The following is a 19,335-nucleotide window of genomic DNA, read 5'->3' as shown; positions in this document are numbered from 1 at the left end:
AAACTTAGCATTATATAATGGGATTTCATTAAATATTTGCAGAAGTTCTGGAGACTAGGAACTGATTATTTTGAGAGTTTACTTGTCCATGTAGGTGAAACCAAAGAGCACTTATAGATTAAAAAAGGTATCATGAACAGTCTAAAACAACCAGCTCCAATAATATATTCCTTCCTAAAGCTTGCATTCTGGCAATATACAGAAAACACTAGAATAATTTAGTCGCAAAATGTGCTCAGTTTGGGGATAGTTCAGTATTTGGGCTAGTTTTGCGAGAGATTTGTGCAGTAGTTGAACAAATTTAATACAGACATCATGAATCTCTTTCTCTATTAAAATATTATAACTTTGTTCAACACAAATTCCATACTTCCAAACTGAATTACTACAATATTCATGTGCTGTCTGATAGTTAAGTGCATTAAGCCTGGGAATACCAGAGAAGAAAAGAAACAGCTCTGATATACTCGTCTGACTTCTATGATAAAATGCATATCCTTACACTTCAGTTGTTCCTTTTTTTTTTTTCACAAGGAAAAATGGAAATTACAACATCATGGAGGGGTGTGTCTACAATACCCAAGTGTACACAGAGGATAAGTGCAAGGCGGTGATGCCATGATAACACCTGTGGACACGTCAGAACATGATAAGCTGCAATATATTGTTAAATCCTACACGATATGGAGTCAATAAGTCTCTGGGTCAGATCCTGCAGAATTGCAGCCCATGCTTCCTGCACAGGAAGGGTTAGTTTGTGACAATTTGGGGTGGTTGAATAGGACCTGGTGGGCCACTGTAGAAGTGTAATCACTTGGAGCGCTTGCCTGGAGATGCTTGCAAGGAGGGAAGGCTGAAATATTCCTGTCTACATACTGGTAAGAAGTCAGTTTGTCCTCAAAAATCAATAATGGCAAATTTCACATGAAATCTAGTAGCTCCCCAGACTGTAATACCTGGGAATGGCCATGTGGTGCCTCCTGACAATAAGACTGACACTGCCACTTCTCCCCAGTACACCATTGCACACAGTCGCCGTGATCACTGTGGCTAAGACAAAAGCATGATTCTTCACTGAAGATGGCACTATTTCATTTGTTGGCCCAGCATAACTATTCCTGGCACTAGGATAGCCTTATGTCAATGTTGTGGGATCAATGGAACACTTGCTACAGAATACCAGGATCATAAGCCAGCTGTAAGCAATAATCACCAATTGCTGCATAACATCTGATGCCAAAGTGGCTCAAATTTCCACTGCTGTAGCTCAGGGATCTATCTGAGACATCTGAATGATACACGATCTTCCTGCACGGTTGTCGTCAAAATCCTGTCCCAAGTCTCCGAGCATGTGTCACATAATTTGACCACTGCAGCAATACGCGGATGCATTGTAGCCAACACCTGCAGCTACAACCCAGAATCACACAAACCAATTATAGGGGCCCTCTCAACTGGAGAAGATCCAGAATCACATGGACCAATTACTGGGGCCCTCTCAACTGGAGACAAGTGCCAATATCCTGGTTGAACTTGTAGGCAAGGTACGAAGGTGGATCAAATATAAATGGGAATTTGAATGTTTCGCTGCTGTTCTGAGGTGGGGCTTTGCCAGGTTGTTGGTGGGGGAGTCTGGAGAAGGGGTTTGTGTGCGTGAACGACGGTGGAGAGCTGGGCTGCTTCAGTATGCCAGGAGTGAGCAAGAGGTGCACACGTCTGTTGCACAACGCATCACTACCACATTTCTTGCAAAAGAGGGCACCGAACCTTCCAAAAGTTTGAGACGGCTCCACGCACAGTTACTTTCGCAGATTCGAGTGTGTGAGTTGGCTAAAATATTTGTGATAGGAAGAGAAGTTGTGGAAGCATCACTGCAGACAACACTGTTGTCATTTGTGACATTATTGGTGAAGATCGCAAAGTGTTAGCCATAGGAATAAGTTACGGAAGTGTTCAAACCATCATCCGAGATGAACTTCATTTCAGAAAATTGAATGCCAGGTGGGTTCCTCGTCTCCTCAACCAGGAACAAAAAACGTTACACCAGGAAGTTTGTCAGAGGTGGTGGTGGTGATTATTTTTTTAAGAGGAAGTACAACTAGGCAACCATCCTCTATATAACACTAGTCAGAGGGAAAAAAATGGAAGGGATCTAACACTTTGAAAAATGAAGATATCGGCCAAAGGAAGACAAGGGCCACGAAGGGCATGAAAATGAAAGACTCCCTAGCCCTTGCAAACCTAATAGTGTCGGGGTTGGAAAAGAACAAGAGTTGACCAACAGAGGTCAGAAAGGATAGATGAAAGTGAGGAGCCTGACACAAGTAATTGGAAGCAATGCCAGGACCCAGCTAAGTTCCCTGTGGTCGCCAACCCACGCTCCAAATTTCAGAGCCCCTGGGGCCTCCTTTAATCGCCTCTTATGACAGGCAGAGGGTACCGTGGGTGTTATTCTACCACCCCCACCCACAGGGGAAAGGAAGTTTGTCAGAGACTCCTGCGTTGCTATGAGGAGGAAGGAGAGGATTTCTTGCATCATATTGTGACTTGTGATGAAACTTGGGTGCATCATTACACCCCAGAGTCAAAGCAAGTAAGCATGGAGTGGCAGCAAAGAGATGAAGCAGGTCCGGTCAAGGACAAAACACCCATCTGCTGGAAAGGTGTTTTAACCCTCTAATGCATACTGTTGCCATTAGGCAACAAATAACTTTTCACCTGTATACATGGATAAATATTGTAGACAGAGGTAGTTTTACAGCACACCTTCAACTGTACAATTAATTAAACATATATCCCAGTGATGCCTTGTTTCTTTTTACATAACATAAGACAAAACAGCCCTACAACCAAAGGTACTCCTTCCACCCCGTCAACATTCACGCGTACCAACCACCGTTTATTTTACGTGGGCCCTCTCCATCATATTACCACAGGCTTCAGGAGTACCTCTGGCGCAACCTCAAAGACATTACCGACCTACGGTTGTACAAGTTGTACCGCAGTACGTACCCATGACCAATAGGTAGTAATGTTCAGTCTTTGAATGTTAAAAGCTTAGCGTAAAATCGTGAAAAATCATATATATATTCCACTATGGCAATCCACATCACATACGAGTGTTAACCCTAGAAGTGCCGAGTGTTTTTCCCTAAATGCCAGGCCATTTTCGCATGTATTACACATTTATGTTTTTAACAAATTTAAGCATGTTTAGATGCAGAAAAGTTAGGCATGCAGCACACCATAATACTCAGAAAGCTTTATTTAAGATGCTCAAATAAGTATTAGATCATTCACTTGCTTAACTGGTGCGTATCAGGCGATCAAAAATTTGGAAAACTAAAAAAAAAAAAGTTTTTCATATTTTCAAGTTCACCATTAGTAATAAATAACCACTCATTAAAAAAAAAATCACTATATACAAAACACGCAAAATTTCTTCTAATTTTTAAAAATATTTTCTCAAAAGTAAAAACAGAAATAAAATCACAAAAGAATAAAAATTTCCGGGCTGCACCCACTTCTGTCAGCCACCGAGCACTACTGGGAATCATTCTTGGAGTTTTCTTTTCCTGCCAGGCCTCATAGGCCTCCATAAATGCTGCAATTTATAAAAACATTCATGGTGCACCCTATATTTATTAGAATGGCAATTTACTTTTACATTTCGGAGACATTTACATCAAACCAGGTTCGCATACGAGAAAAGGCCTTCATTTCTCCAGAATGTCTTTTAGTTTCTTTTTTTTCACTGCATAGTCATTACTTTCTTTCTCCAAGAGCTTCCAAATCAAATCCGTAAGGAACAAGTAGAAATATATAATAGGTGTAATGTTTCGGGGCGGACAGATCCTAATGCCAGGATCCCTTACGCGGAACTTCTCAGAAACATCGAACTCCGGTTCGGGTGGATAAACGCTGCACCACTTTGGTATTATGGAAACAGTATCAACCAGTGAAACGTCGGCTGGCCTGCTCTCTTCATTGGAATCACTTTCAACTTCAGATTCTGGAATATATTCTTCTCCGCTCTCAGAAGAATCATCAGCTAAAGAAAATATATCGCTGGAAGAGGAAGCATCCCAATCATTTCAAGAACTTTGTGAATATCACTTGAATCACTTGGCTCATCATCCATGATGAAAGTTTACACTTCAAAAGAAACAATTTAAGAATAAACTCAATCTGTTGAAAGATAACTACAGATATTGACAGAAACTAACAGGAATAGCGAGCGAGCACAAAGTTACATAGCAACTGAGACGACAGGGGGATGAGGAAAGAGTAGCTGAATTTATACCTACCCTGACCTTGACTGAGTCATTTCCGGCTATTGAGGAATGTGTGATGAAAAACTTCAAGCTTCCTCTTCAATGTCTTACTTATTAAAATAGCATAAGTGAAAGATAAATGATGTTATGACTGATTAAGAGAATGCACATACTATGCGTTGCGCATGCGATGTTGGAATTCTAGTGACACTCTATTAAGTCGCAAGCACGACGTTTGGCAGTTCAAGGGTTAAGCTATTAGCCCCAGTTAAGAATTGCTGGTACATTTAAAACACTGGACGTATGTTGAACATTAAAGTTTGAATTTTTTTTTACCAAACGAAAATGAAAAATAATTCATGCAGTAGAGGGTTAACCGTTTTATGGGACAACGCGGGCGTTTTGCTGGTGGGTTTTCTTCACGAACAAAGGACAATTAATGCAGCCTATTACTGTCGCCTTTTGGATTAAGCAAAAACTGCGTATTGCAACAAGTGACGCCGGTAACCGATCCGAAACGTCATTCTGCTCTATGACAATGCCAGGCCACATACTGGTGCTTTAACACAGGAAAAACTGGAGGAAGTTCAGAGGACACCTTTTGAACATCCTCCACACAGTCCAGATTTATCGCCCTGCGACTACTATTTGTTTGTATTATAATTTATAAATTCATTATCCATATTAATGATTCTAATAATCGCAAATATAAAGTTGGGAACTTGCCACCTACATAACTTACATAACAGGTAGGTAAAAATATTTTAAGTACCTTAGAAGAAATAAATGTATTGATTAGGTGGGAAGTTCCTATCTTTATATTTGCAATTACCATTTGTTTGGGTCACTCAAACAAGACCTAGGAGGACAGCGGTTCCCTCTTCTTTCTATCAGGACGGGATCAAAAACTTGCCATTCCAATGGAGAAAATGTGTATCGAAGGCAGGGCACTATATAGAAAAGTGATCTCTATATGTGTATTTCTTTTGGTTGATGCAATACATTTTAAAAAATAATTCCTGTTTATATTTGATCCGTCCTCGTATGATTCACTACAGCTTTTTTACAACTTTTATTATAATTTGGATCCACCTTATTCAATACATAAAAACTGTTGTTTAGATGAAATTACAACATATATTTCAATCAGAACCTATATTAGCTGATGATGACGCAAAAAAAGGGCGTCAAAACTAGTTCTGATTGAAATATATGTTGTAATTTCATCTAAACAACAGTTTTTATATATTGAATAAGGTGGATCCAAATTATAAAAGTGGTAATCTTGGTTAAATACGGACAAACAATGAAATTAATTAATTTAATTGATTCACTACAGAACATTTCACATCACTGCACCTTACATACAACATGTCAACTAAGCTCTACTGGGTTTTGCACATGAGAGGTGGTTCGTTCATGACAAATCAGGTGGGGAGCACCCAATGAATTATCCAACTGGTCTAAAACTGGTATCGTTTATGAACCTAGCTGGAACCATTCCATATCTTGAATACCACCACAAATTAGTAATGTGTGTGAATGACACCTGGAATCGCGAGAACCGGTTCCTACGACTCCGAGGTCACACTCAATGTCGCATACGAGGAATCGGTTCTGTGAAGACGTCACCAGAGTGTGCTGCGCCACTGGACGCACTCGCTAGAGTGAGTCATCTGTATATAATTGGGGCAAATTTGAATGTGCAATATTTACTATTTCTTTTGTATACAGCATAGTTTAAATTCAATGTCTTATTGGTTGTTATGAATGAATTATGCCACATAACAATGAAATAACGATTTAATCTGGTAGTCTGGAAATAACATTAAACATTTCGACACTGGGTGCTAATATAAATGTATAAAGTGTGTGGAATTACATCACATTTCTAATAAGTACTTGTTTGGCAGCATACCTGTCTTCCATTACATTTAATTCACAATTAACATTTCATTACTATTAAATAATATGAGAAACTTTAGAGTTATTATTTTTTTTTTCGTCACTGCTTATCATTATCTAAGGTTGTATCCTTAGTAAAGTTGTATTTTGTTGAAATAATAGTACAGTATTATATTATGTCATAATCCCTGTAGAAGTTTTGACTTATTGACCATCCATATAATTTGATTAGTTTCAAACAGAGAATCATATATTCTGATCAAATTAGTCGTATTAGAGTATATAACTCTATAATGAGAGCAGGCATGGCTTGTAGAGTGATCTGGTTATAAACCAAAACAAATTCGCATTACAGAATTCATCAGTGATGCAAGAGTTTACGTATCTGCATCATAGATGGTATTATTAGTTCCTCGGAATCAATTCCGGAATCAAGTACCCAATCCCCCAGGCATATGGAATCGACTCTTGGCGGTTCCAGTTGCAACCTGTCACTACCACAAATGACCCATTCCTTCATGGTGTTGCAATTTCTATTTTCCTAAGCGTATTTTATGTATTAAACCTGCAAGGTTCCTTTTCAACTACCATATACATCCTTTGTTCTTCTCACCTTTGTCTCTTTCTGTACAAACCTTTTGCTTTATTTCCTTCCTTTTCTGCATGCAACTATTATAATTTATCTCCTCCATACATCCCAATTCCAGAGTGAAAATCCTCTTAAAGAATGTATCTGTTAGCTCCCATGTTTGACTGAAGTTGTTTGTTACTATAGGGAATTAAAAGAGTAAAATTCAGGGATGATAAAGGGACTACCCATCTACAGACGAGGCAATGTGTTTTTACATACCTATTTGTCTTTGTTTCTTCTTTCTGCTGCTCCCTCAGTTGACACTGACCAGCAACTGTGGTTATTCCTTGTCTTTCTTGAGCTCTTTCCTAGCTACATTTCTTCTGATACTGTGACAATCTGGGCTGAGTGCAGAATGACCAGCAATCATGCCAATAAGAGGAGATAAGTGTGGGGTAGTTGAGACAGTGTGGACAGGGCCAGATGCGAGCAAACCAATAGTACTGGCGAATTGTTGGGGCCCATTATAAGGAAGCTTTTAGAAGAAGCTGCAAGCTGATTAACAGTGGGTCAGGGTCCAAAAATGATCTGGAAAGAATGGAATCTCTAGAATTCTCTACACGAGCCTTTATAAAGAATGCAACTGGTGCATGCCTGTCAGTCTGGAGTCAGTTCCACCCAAGTCAGCCTTAAGTGCATCAATCATGAGTGAAAGTAAGCAGTACAAGACTTCAAAGTCGGTGATGAGTCATTCATTGGGAGAGAGTCTGTCAGATGGCTACAACTGTTCTGGAACAACACTACCCTGTGAAAAGCCATGTTGGGGACCACGAGTTTGTCAAGCTGGTCAGCAGTGTAATCATGTGAGTGAGTGTGTGTTATGATAATGAGTAAAAACTGTGTTGAGTGGAAATCTCAAATCCAAGTGAACTTATAATTAACTGAAAATAGTAGTTCAGTAAATTCAGCGGACAGTAAAACACGCTACCTCTCTGTGTAGCAGTTTTAGTTTTAAGGATCCCGATAACCTGCCACAATGCATATACTTATATAAAGAATGACACCCTAGCTGCCAGCGTCTTGGAAAAGTGTAGCAATCCAACTGATAAGCCCACTGGGCGAAATGTGGTAATTTCATGACTGCAAAGGCCAGAAAAGCTTAAATGTGTATATACTTATACTTTTAATGCTTTCTATTTCATACATCACGAAAATTAAAGACCATGAAAAGAATACTGTAAAAAGCCTGCAACACAAAATAACATAATATTAACAATTACATGCTTTATTAACAATAAACACAACTGATTTACCTGTGACGTAACTTTGTTTCTTCTACACCATCGTCAAATAACTCTTCCTTATTGGCTTTCTCGATGTTCAATATACAGAGCAGATTTGCTTTACGAAATGCTCCCAGAGTGCTGTTAACATAAAACAATAGAGGAAGTTACAAACTGCACAGGCTGCAACGAAATCAAACAACACAACTATTTTATTTCCTTTAAAACCTTAAGTCTTCCTATCCTGTCTTTAATTTGCCTGTCATAAACATGCTGCAAATCCACGGGATATATCACATTGCATTTACGAGACATGCTTGTATGTAATGTAAAGTACTAGTTGTTTGGCTGGGATCACAAGGAAACAGCTTGTGTCAGCAAACACGATTAGATCAGTACCTGCTCTAAGCCACCAGAACTGAAAGGTGAAGTATTACTGATATTACCATATTACAGTACATGCCTGAACTCACAGCAGAAAATACAACTTTTCTGCTAAAGTCAGAAGTTAGGTTTCCATTATTAAAAAAAAGTTTGTGCCTATACTCAGAAAAACAGCACAAATTTTCACGAGCCCCTTGAAATGCACTAAAATAATGCTTGAGTTTTTCCTGTTTTACATTTGTATAGCGTTTGCGCACAGCATGATCACGACATTTTACTAACAACAGTTCTGCCGGTGTAGTTTCAGTCAGTGATTCCAAATAGGCCATCAGTTTGTACAGCTGCATTGTTGCCTTTCCATGAGTCATTGTTTCTTCTGATGGAGCACCGGTTTTATTTTCAAATTCACCATCAGTGAATTAATACTGCGTTGCATTCAGAAGAGCGTGGGTTCGAATCCCAGCTCGGCCGTCCCTTACGTCGCACCGACACAGATAGGTCTTATGGCGACGATGGAACAGGAAAGGGCTAGGAGTGGGAAGGAAGCAGCTGTGGTCTTAATTGAGGTCTTTCTTTCATCAAACTACATCCGTGCTCCAGCCATCTTACATGCATGGAAGTAGTCACATCTACTGAGAAAATACCATACAACATACTGTAGGAATAAATCAATTTGATTTTGACAACAATGCACAGATGCCATTTGTTAAAGTATGTACAGATTTGCCTGGTGTGAAAATGGAAAACCACAGAAAACCATCTTCAGGGTTGCCGACAGTGGGGTTTGAACCCAACATCTCCCGGATGCAAGTTCACAGCTACGCGCCCCTAACCGCACGGCCAACTTGCCCGGTGTAGCAATATTGTAAACCTTTCCAAAACTACAGCAGAAGAAGCAGGAATTCTAGCAGTATGAGACCTTCCAGATCTTGTGTACAGTATATCACAAAGGGCACTGTTCAGCTTCTTTGCTCAATGGTCAGTACAGTGACCTTCGGTTCAGAGGGTCCTGGATTAGATTCCTTGCCAGGTTGGGGATTTGTATCTTAAATGGTTAATTTCTCTGGCTTGGGAACTGGATGTCTGTACTGTCCCCAATCTCCCTGCAACTCATATACTACACACAACACTATCCTCTACCACAATAACATGCAATTTCCTATACATGGCAGATGCCGCCCGGCCTCATCCCTACAACTGTCAAGTGTATTGGAAGTTCTGTTTAAAACTCATGCCCCTATTGATGCTCTGATGAACTTCAGCAAGATTTTCACACTTGATAAATTGCTTAAAAATGCTCTTTCTTTCATCAAACTACAACCATGCTCCAGCCATCTTACAGGCATAGAAGTAGTCACATCCATCGAGAAAATACCATACAACATTCTGTAACAATAAATCAATTTGACTTTGACAACAATGCACTGAAACCATTTGTTAAAGTATATATACATTTGTTTTCTTTGGCAGATCTTGCAAATATATCGCTTAAAATGAGAGCAGCCTCAACCAAGATCAAACTTGCTATCTTTGGAACCTAACAGCAATGACTGATCAACTACACCACCAAAATATGTTGCTTATCCTTCGTATATACTTGCATTCTCTAACTTATCTACCTTAACTATACAAAGTGGCCCACCTAAGTTTTTCACCTCAAATATCTTCTGAGTAGTTGAAGATAGTAATAGGCAGTTTCCACCTAGGTAGGTAACTAACTGTAAGGGCTCATGAAAAAATGTTTAACCCTCAAGCACACACACCAGATTTTAGGACACAGACACATGCTTGGGGTGCTTTTCACCCCATATATCATTGTATTGTAAAATATAAATTACTGTATTAATTGGATATTTTAAGATAGATTACATGAGAACGACTCTTTCTGCGACATGTAGGGGCATACTTCTTTTGAAATTCCTCTCTGCTATATTTACAAAATTAATCATGCATACCTTGTTTTTTCATTTATAGTTTTGCTTGTTTCTAGTGAATGCATTTTAGATCCTAGTAAAATATTTAGAAACCTACTTTTTGTCCTTAATACGGTGAACAGAATAATAAATGAAACAAAATAATTCACTTCAGATATACTGGTACTGTGTGTTCATTTGAAAAAAATCTGAAATAATGGAGGCTGAACTTTGCAAAGAAAATAGCTAACTTGAAATAAGAAAGAATGTTTCTCATGAAAGAAATGTACCAAAAATACGTATTAGTTAACTATTGAATTTTAAATGACAATTCATATATCTTAACAATCAATAGCAGAGCCCTTAAATGTTCTGTGCTTTAAAAATATGGGGCGGGGTGGGGGAGGTAGTGTTGTATCTTTCACTCAGGAGCACACACTTCACACTACATGATTTCTGTGTTCCATGCAGAAAAGCTTGTTGCAACTGCAGCATGATGTTCGAGTTTTCCTGTCCTTTTTCCGAGGGCAAACTTCACAGTGACCGGAAGTTTCAACTTCAATACCACTGATGCGCTTCAGCGCTGCCTTCAGATGAGCAGGTAGGGTTTGTATAGTAGAACGAGATGCTATATGCACTTTCGTGAGCTGCAAACCTAATTCTTTGAGAAACAGTCTGCTGACTATTGTATTCTCTAGTCCAGTATTGTTCCTGTAAATAATAAAAGCATTTATGGCTGCAACATTTAGCATTCCAAAAAAATACTCTAAGTGGCCAACATTTACACCTTCTAGATACAGTATATGTTCCACTGAGCTTATCAACGACATCAGTACCACCTTTATTTAAATTGTAATCAGTGATCATGACAGGTTTCTGTTGAACACTAGTTTCAGGATCGATTTTGTTGTCATGATGCATTGCCGAGGCGGCCATAACTACTTTTCCCGGCTTTGGAACATAAGAAGATATGGACATGTCCTTAGAAAATGCCAAGAGGTTTGAATATTTCTCCTTATGCTTCTTCTCTGTTACGTAGTTCCCTTTGCAGTTCCTGCTTATTGAGGCACATAGTTCCAGTGCAAGTGAGATTGTGTTCCTTCAGCAAGTCCTTAGTGAGAGGAACACTCACAAACGAGTTGTCTAAAAATATATTCCGTCCACTGTCACTGACGGGGCGCAATTAACCGTTTCACTACATCCGATGCAGAATTTGATACACGATATACACATATTTATACAATATTACAAGTATAGAACCAAGGAGGGTCTGCCAGTCCAAAAATCTTGATGCAATAACTTAAAGGCTTACTCTTTATGCACTGCCGGAATGAAAATTTTCCTCGAAAAGGTTCTAACTTTTCATTACACGTTACATATTCTGAAGGGGAGAATCCATTCTGAAAATTCTTGATGATCATTTCAAAAACATCTCTTATGGGAGCTACTTTATCCACCTTTCTTCGCTCTTTATGAATGTTGATATTGTGGAGTGACTTCTACTTTCACGAACACACGTGCGGGGTGGAATCCACCCCAGTCAGTGATTTACGATGTGCACTGTTCAACTGTCTCACAGGAACTGGTTGATATTGAGTGAAAATATGGTGGGGAACCACGGAGAGCTACAAGGGCAGAAAGAGCGCAGAAAAGTTATTTGTACATTTCACAAGGAAATAAAATGGCCTGGGGTGGATTCCACCCCATATGTGTGTGTTTGAGGGTTAATGTGTGTCTCATGCTTTAATAAGCACTGGGGCAGGGATACCAAGATTTTAATTCTTAATGGAACTATATCATCTCTGCCACGTACATAGTTGTTTGTAAACAGCTGCATTTAGAGATGTAATTATTTCGACAGTCAGACATGTGATACTGATGAAAAGGAGTATTGAAGTGTACATGTTTTCAAATGTGGCACCAAGATTCTGAATGTTGAATACATGAATGTATGATTTTGTATGTTCACTCTCTCTCTACTGATATCACCACAATGTCAGACTGTGGAAGTAACATCACTAAATGTGGTGACCAACAACTAACTACATGTGTGACAGAAATGGGTTATAGTTCCATTTAAAAATCGGAGTTTGTATCACTGCCATGGTACTTCTTAAAGTATTTCTTATACGTGCCCATTTTTTGTTATCCCCTAGGCACTGATCACTATCTTCAAGTAGTCAGAAGATATTTGAGGTTAAAAACTTAATGTAGGTGAGCCATGCTGAATAAATAGACTGTTGTCAAGTATGAAAAATATTCCTGAGAGATATTAAGATTCTTTGTCCAGCACCATGATTGTATTAAAAACAGAAATCATCTGATTCTATTGGCCCCAAAAGGCCTTTTGCCTACCAAGCATCTCCTGCTCAGCCAGCAGATTATGAGGTGATGCACGGTCAGTGCAATGAATCCTCTTGGTAGTTATTCTTGGCTTTTTACACTGGGGCTGCCATCTCACCGTCAGAAATAGCCCCTCAACTATAATCATGTACGCTGAGTGGACCTCAAACTAGTCCTCAGGTCCTGGTAAAAATCCCTGATCTGGCTGAAGTCAAACCGAGGGTCTCCAGGCAAGAGGCAGGTATATACTACCTCTACATCATGGGGCTGACCATGATTCTATTATTAACCTTATTCTAGGCATTAGAGCAACATAATAATATTCCATTTGTATTTTATATTCTCTCTTTATTTGTATTAGTATGGTTTTGCTTAAGAAAAAAGCATAATTAACCACAGATATATGAAATATTTCCCTTTTAACAGAGCATGTAATGGATTTTTTTGATTTGAAACCGTTAGTCACTGGCCGCGAAGGGTAACAAGCCTGCACCTCAACCAGGATGTTCCACGTTTGATTCCCAGCCAGGTCACGGATTTGTTTTACCTGGATCTGAGGGCCAGTTCGAGTTCTACCCAGTCAAAGTGAGAACAATTGAGGACCTATCTGACAGTGAGCTAGTGGCCCCGGGCTAGGAAGCCAAGAGGATTCATCACACTGACCACACAACACATCCTAATTTGCAGGTCTTTGGGCTAAGCACTGGACAGCTGGTAGACCAAGGTCCATCAGGGCTGCAGAAACACGGGGAAAGAAAAACTGATGGTACTAGTTTCCAAACGGGAAGCCATTTATCCTCGACATGTCTGCTGAGTGTTACCTTATCAGGAGTATATTTGATCTGTAATGCATAGTGGACATTTCAACGGTGTAAACATCACCTGTATTAGGGAAAAGTAGTATCAGTTCACACTGACTGTCCTAAAATGCTGTTACTGGTTCTATTATATTACACACATATCTCAAGCCTACCCAAAACAAATCTACAGTTGCTGTCTTTATTACATAGGCTACCTATTTTTATCACATAATCTGCCTTATCCTCAAAAGGAAGCAACAAAGACCAAGCAACATGTTGTGTCCCATGCAAAAGATTGGGAGCTAGCAGAGTAACCCATAACCTTGCATTACTATTTGAACGAAACAAAACAGTTTCCCATTGAGAAACTAGTTTCTGACTTATTTTCCACTCCTACAACTCTTGAAGTATAAGTTATCTCAGTATATTAAACAGAGACGATAAGAGCATAATAAAATACAATATAATACAAACCTTGTTAACTGCTGCCTGTGACTTTCCACTTCCTTCAACAGTTCAGTTTTTGTCATTTCCTTTTCTTGTTCCTTAGCCAAACGTTCTAACTGTTCTATGTGTTTCCGTAGAGCTGCTATTTTGGCTCTTCCCTCACTATTTAGCTCATTGAGAACTTCCCGAGGTCCAGGGCACTGTTGAATGTTCTGAAGAAAGAAACAAGAATTGACTCAAGACCAGAAACATGTAATTTTTGAATTATTTCTTTACATCCATATAAAAGCAAACAGAGATTGATAACCAATTAATTAGGAGTACAGCAAGATTGCAAAAGAATGAAACAAGTCCCAATCCATAATGAGTGCAAAGGATCATATTGAGATAACAATCTACACTGCTGGCCATTAACACTGCAACACCGAGGAGGATGTGAGCCCTCACAATCATATTTATTGGAAATGAAAACCCATTCTACACAGACAACATTATTACTAATGATGTTATTTTGCTTTACGTCCCACTAACTACTTTGTTACGGTTTTCAGAGATGCCAAGGTGCCGGAATTTAGTCCCACAGGAGTCATTTTATGTGCCAGTAAAACTACTGACACAAGGCTGGCGTACTTGAGCACCTTCAAATACTAACAGACTGAGCCAAGATCGAACCTTCCAAGATGGGGTCAAAAGGGCAGCACCTCAACCATTTGAACCACTCGGCCCGGCAACATTATTACTCTTACAGCTCAGAACGACATATCAAATATGAGGAAATCAGTACCATGTGGCATCATCACACTCGGCAATAAGCGCTGTTACATGATGTGGCATTACGAAGAAGAGACTTTTGGATGTCTATCTGGGTATCTTGTCCCATGTTGCTTTGATGCATGTCCAAAATTCATTCACTGTGGCTGCAGGCGTCCTGTGGCAGGCCACTCATTATCCACCTATGGACCACACTTTATCAATGGGCGAGAGATCCACGGTACGCATAGACCAAGAAAAAACTGTGACATGGTGGTCACCAGGAACTGTATGATGACATGCGCCACATGCGGTCGTACATTGTCCTGTTGGTCCAGGGTCCAACACTGACCCTGAAGATAGGGGACTCCAACAGACTCCAACACCTCCATGATCTAACAGTTGCTGCTCAGTGTACCAGCAATTCGGACAAACTGCAAGCGGGACAGAAATTCAACGGTAACCTACAACCTATAACGGAAACTTGCATCAAGTGTTTAAAACCACTTTCAAAATTTAAGAAAGACTTATTAAAATTTATTTGTAACAAGTATTTCTATTGAAGAATAATTAGCTCTTGAGAATTATCTTGTATGATTATTTCTGTTACTCTAGAGTTCTTAGATCTGCTTGCTTCTTTGTTACTGTAAATATTAATAGTGAAGTGTCCAAGACGAAACTCCTAGGTGTGGGGATAAATACAATATCATTTTCAACAGTTCCAACACTGCTATTATGACCATTTGCAATTGTTGCCTGCTCTCTCTGCAACCAGAATTCATTCATACAGTATTTTTTTCCCTAGTCTTTTAACTTCGTACTAACACAGTGAAGGTTTTTAGCGATGCAAGGATGGAAAAAGGCATACAACAAATATTGGTTTTCTTAACTTGTAGGATTAAGAAATACCTATAAAGGACTGTGTAATAACAACACTAATTCTACTGTGTTAGGCAAAACCTCCATCCTTCTTACAGATGATGTAGCTTCTACCAAGAAAAGTATGTGTCATATCATCAGCCTAGCAAAAACAATTGCAGAAGTGTTAACATAATGTTAAAAAATCAGTAAGGAAATAAATAAAATTTCTGACAACACATTCTAAATAAAACAGTTATGAAAATTTGAATTATTTTGACAAGTGCACTGTATCTCTGCCGGTGAATGAAGTAAAGGTACATACACTGTTGCGATTGACAGGAAGAGAAACAGACTAAATAAGTTGATTCTGAAAAGAAGACACACTACCAACTCTGTTTTAAGTACTTTGAAGAAAAGTATCACATACGCGCCAGTTGCTGGGAGGTGAACAGGTTGCTCTTCGGTGTGCGAGGATCTGTCACAAAATTTTCATAATTTTTCCTTTGTTTCGATATTCCTGTTCAGTTTTTAAAAGATACTTGTTTAGACGTTTCACATAATTCACTGTCAATGATAAATCACCACTCACAAGGTACATACAAAGAAAAATAAAGTATTCCTCATCAGAGATAGATGTACAACAGGGAATTTCAGAATTAAAAATATGTTTTATTCCATAATGAAAATGAAAACCTACAACCTGTTTTCCAGTCTTTGACCGGGTCAGGGATGGAATGAATGAAGCAGATATAGGCTATTAGTACGATGGGGTCGCCACTCCCAAAGTGATTTATTAATGAATGATAGATGCTACGAAATGAGAATGGAGTGTGTTGCTGGAATGAAAGATGACAGGGAAAACCGGAGTACCCGGAGAAAAACCTGTCCCGCCTCCGCTTTGTCCAGCACAAATCTCACATGGAACGACCGGGATTTGAACCACGGTATCCAGCGGTGAGAGGCCGACGCGCTGCCGTCCGAGCCACTGAGGCTCTCTTTATTCCATAATACTGTACGAAAATTTCAATGACTTTACAGTACATAACTGTCATTTTGATGCTGGTACTGCACAGTACCCCTTGTTCTACAGCAGCTATGCCTTGAGGATTCTCTCTCTCTCTCTCTCTCTCTCTCTCTGAATATAACAGAACATGCCCTATTGTCAATCTAAGTTTGGAAGACTATAATAAATGTAATTTAGGAATATCTTTTTACAAGTTGCTTTACGTCATGCCGACACAGATAGGCCTTATGGCGACGATGGGACAGGAGAGGCTTAGGAGTGAGAAGGAAGCGGCTATGGCCTTAATTAAGGTACAGCCCCAGCATTTGTCTGGTGTGAAAATGGGAAACCACGGGAAACCATCTTCGGGGCTGCCGACAGTGGGGTTCGAATCCACTACCTCCCGAATACTGGATACTGGCCGCACTTAAAACGACTGCAGCTATCGAGATCGGTAAATAATTTAAGAATACGTAAGGATCTATACATACAGATTCCATTTTACAGTAATATATCTTTCCAAAACGGGCACATAGAAACACAACTAAGGCTATATAAGAACATTACAATAATCAGCAATGGCAACAGACATCTGTGGTTGCAATGTGATGGTTTTTAGGGGCAAAATAAAATTAATTACAAACCCTAGGTAAACGGTTTTAAAGGGTAAAAGAAAAAAATATCAATCCTAGGTAGTCATGTATATGAGCTAACCATCTGTAAAGTTTCTGACACTCCTACAGAATCTATAGTTTTTAAACAACAGGTGGTTAAGATCAAACAAGCAGACTTCAAGTTATTGCATTCATCAAGGGAGATCTCCTATATTTGAAGTAACCTACAATTCACTTAAATGCTAACCACGTATCAGCGATCTCAGTCGAAACTCATCACTAACAAATATGAAATACAAGGCATTAAAATGGTAATATTTCTCTGAGCGAAACAAGAGGTTAGGTATTAACCTTTAACTGTTCCTACCTGAATTAAGGCTTTGACAAGTAAGTTGTGGTTCACTATTTCTTGCCTTACTGTTCCTATTAAATAGTTCTCGTCTACTGCTTTCGTTATTTGACCTAAAGCATTCATATTGACACTTGCGGTTATTTTGCAAACAACAAACTCATCAGACGGCGAGCCCGTCAGCTGTTGATGACATTATGTTTGGACTAGAGATGGGCACTATCGACTGATAACTATCGAACTAGTCGATAGTTTAAACTATCGTAACAGTCGACTACTTTAAAAAACAAGTCGACTGAATTCAGTCGCATTCCCGCCACGCATCTCTCCACGTTCCACTGTCCAGTCAGCACAAAACAAGTCGACTGAATTCAGTCGCGTTCCCGCCACGCATCTCTCCACGTTTCACTGTCCAGTCAGCACTAAACAAGTCGACTGAATTCAGTCGCACTCAAGTCACAGCGACATGGAAGCGAATGGAACTATCGGTTTATGGTTACTTTGGATATGTAATATAGGTATAATTATGTTAACTTCATATGTACCTACGATATATGGAGATTTTCTCTTGTCGTTTATATGCTCTTAATTTCGTTGCATATTTGTTTATGTTAATTACGTTAAGCCCTATTCATACATAAGGTATAACCATAGCGTATCGCTATGGTATAACTATAATAATAATAATAATAATAATAATAATAATAATAATAATAATAATAATAATAATAATAATAATAATAATCTAAATAACTACCGTATAATAATAATCTAGAAAATACGGTAGTATTGTGTTTGGCTGTTCTCATCTACAGTATATCTTGACCGTGTACTACAGCAACGCGTTTTACATATTTATTATTGTTAACATTGTTCGGGAATAGAGCCTCATTAGCGTCTTTCTACGTTTCACTGTCCATTTAGCACCAAGAAAGGCCATTCGTATGATGTTGGTTCGTATTAAGGGCATCTCTCTATCTATTAGCCCCGTGTACGAACGAGTGCGTAAATCGGATTTTAATGCGTGTCTATACAAGTGATTTCTAATTATTGGTAAACTGCGTTAAAATGAGGCGAATTCGTAAAAGTACGGCTCTCCACTTTTGATACGGAGAGTTTCGACTGGAAACATTCGAATTTTTTTCATGTACTGACTAGTTGCGTTTTATGAATACTTTCATTCGACTGAAATCATTCGACTGTTCAGTCTTCTCGACAGGAAGTAATGAATACTTTTGTTCGACTGAAAACATTCGACTATTTAGTCGATAGTTCGAAGGGACTATCGCCCGACTAGTCGATAGCGGTTTTCAGTCGATAGTGCCCATCTCTAGTTTGGACCAACGAGCAGGGTTGCCATCAGTCAGAACAATCTCGTACTAAACTTTCCCCTAAAAAGGTACTAGATTATGACGAAAAGTACTAAATCTTGTTTTTGCACAAGATAGTAAGGATATTCATAAAGGCCGTGTAGAAAACAAAATATACTTATTACAAATAACCGTTGATTAAATTAGAAATGTATAATAATGAGAACTTACCAGTTTTGATGCATATGATGGAAAGCAGAAATGTTGCAATCTCTATCACCACCCACCTAACATTTCCAGGTACAAGCCAACTACGAGTTGATAGATATTTATTTATGTTATCCATATAGGGGAGAGTCCTACAGTACAGGCCACCTTAACTTTTCCCTTATAAAAAATAAAATGCTCTACGGTATGAGATTTTCACACAATAATCTTGTACTTTACTAAATGCTTTTTCAACGTAAGGGTGTGATTTCCATAAAATCTTTCCAGATGTTAATAATATTTAAAAATACAACAAAGCTC

General features: G+C 38.9%; 1 protein-coding gene across 1 annotated transcript in view; it reads right to left on the bottom strand.

The window, feature by feature from the left end:
* Nucleotides 1-17,822, bottom strand: part of Sec20 (vesicle transport protein Sec20) — a 35,936-nt gene extending 18,114 nt beyond the window's left edge. The window contains exons 1-3 of the mRNA XM_067150929.2: nucleotides 17,516-17,822; nucleotides 13,948-14,132; nucleotides 8,064-8,174 (exon numbers count right to left, since the gene is read on the bottom strand). Of these exons, the coding sequence (XP_067007030.2) occupies nucleotides 8,064-8,174; nucleotides 13,948-14,132; nucleotides 17,516-17,623 (404 nt within the window). The 5' untranslated portion in view covers nucleotides 17,624-17,822. The remainder of the gene's footprint in view (nucleotides 1-8,063; nucleotides 8,175-13,947; nucleotides 14,133-17,515) is intronic.
* Nucleotides 17,823-19,335: the final 1,513 nt, after the last annotated feature.

This window comes from Anabrus simplex, chromosome 7, assembly GCF_040414725.1.
Source record: "Anabrus simplex isolate iqAnaSimp1 chromosome 7, ASM4041472v1, whole genome shotgun sequence".
Taxonomy (NCBI): domain Eukaryota; kingdom Metazoa; phylum Arthropoda; class Insecta; order Orthoptera; family Tettigoniidae; genus Anabrus; species Anabrus simplex.
This window is presented reverse-complemented; position numbering and strand designations above follow the sequence as displayed.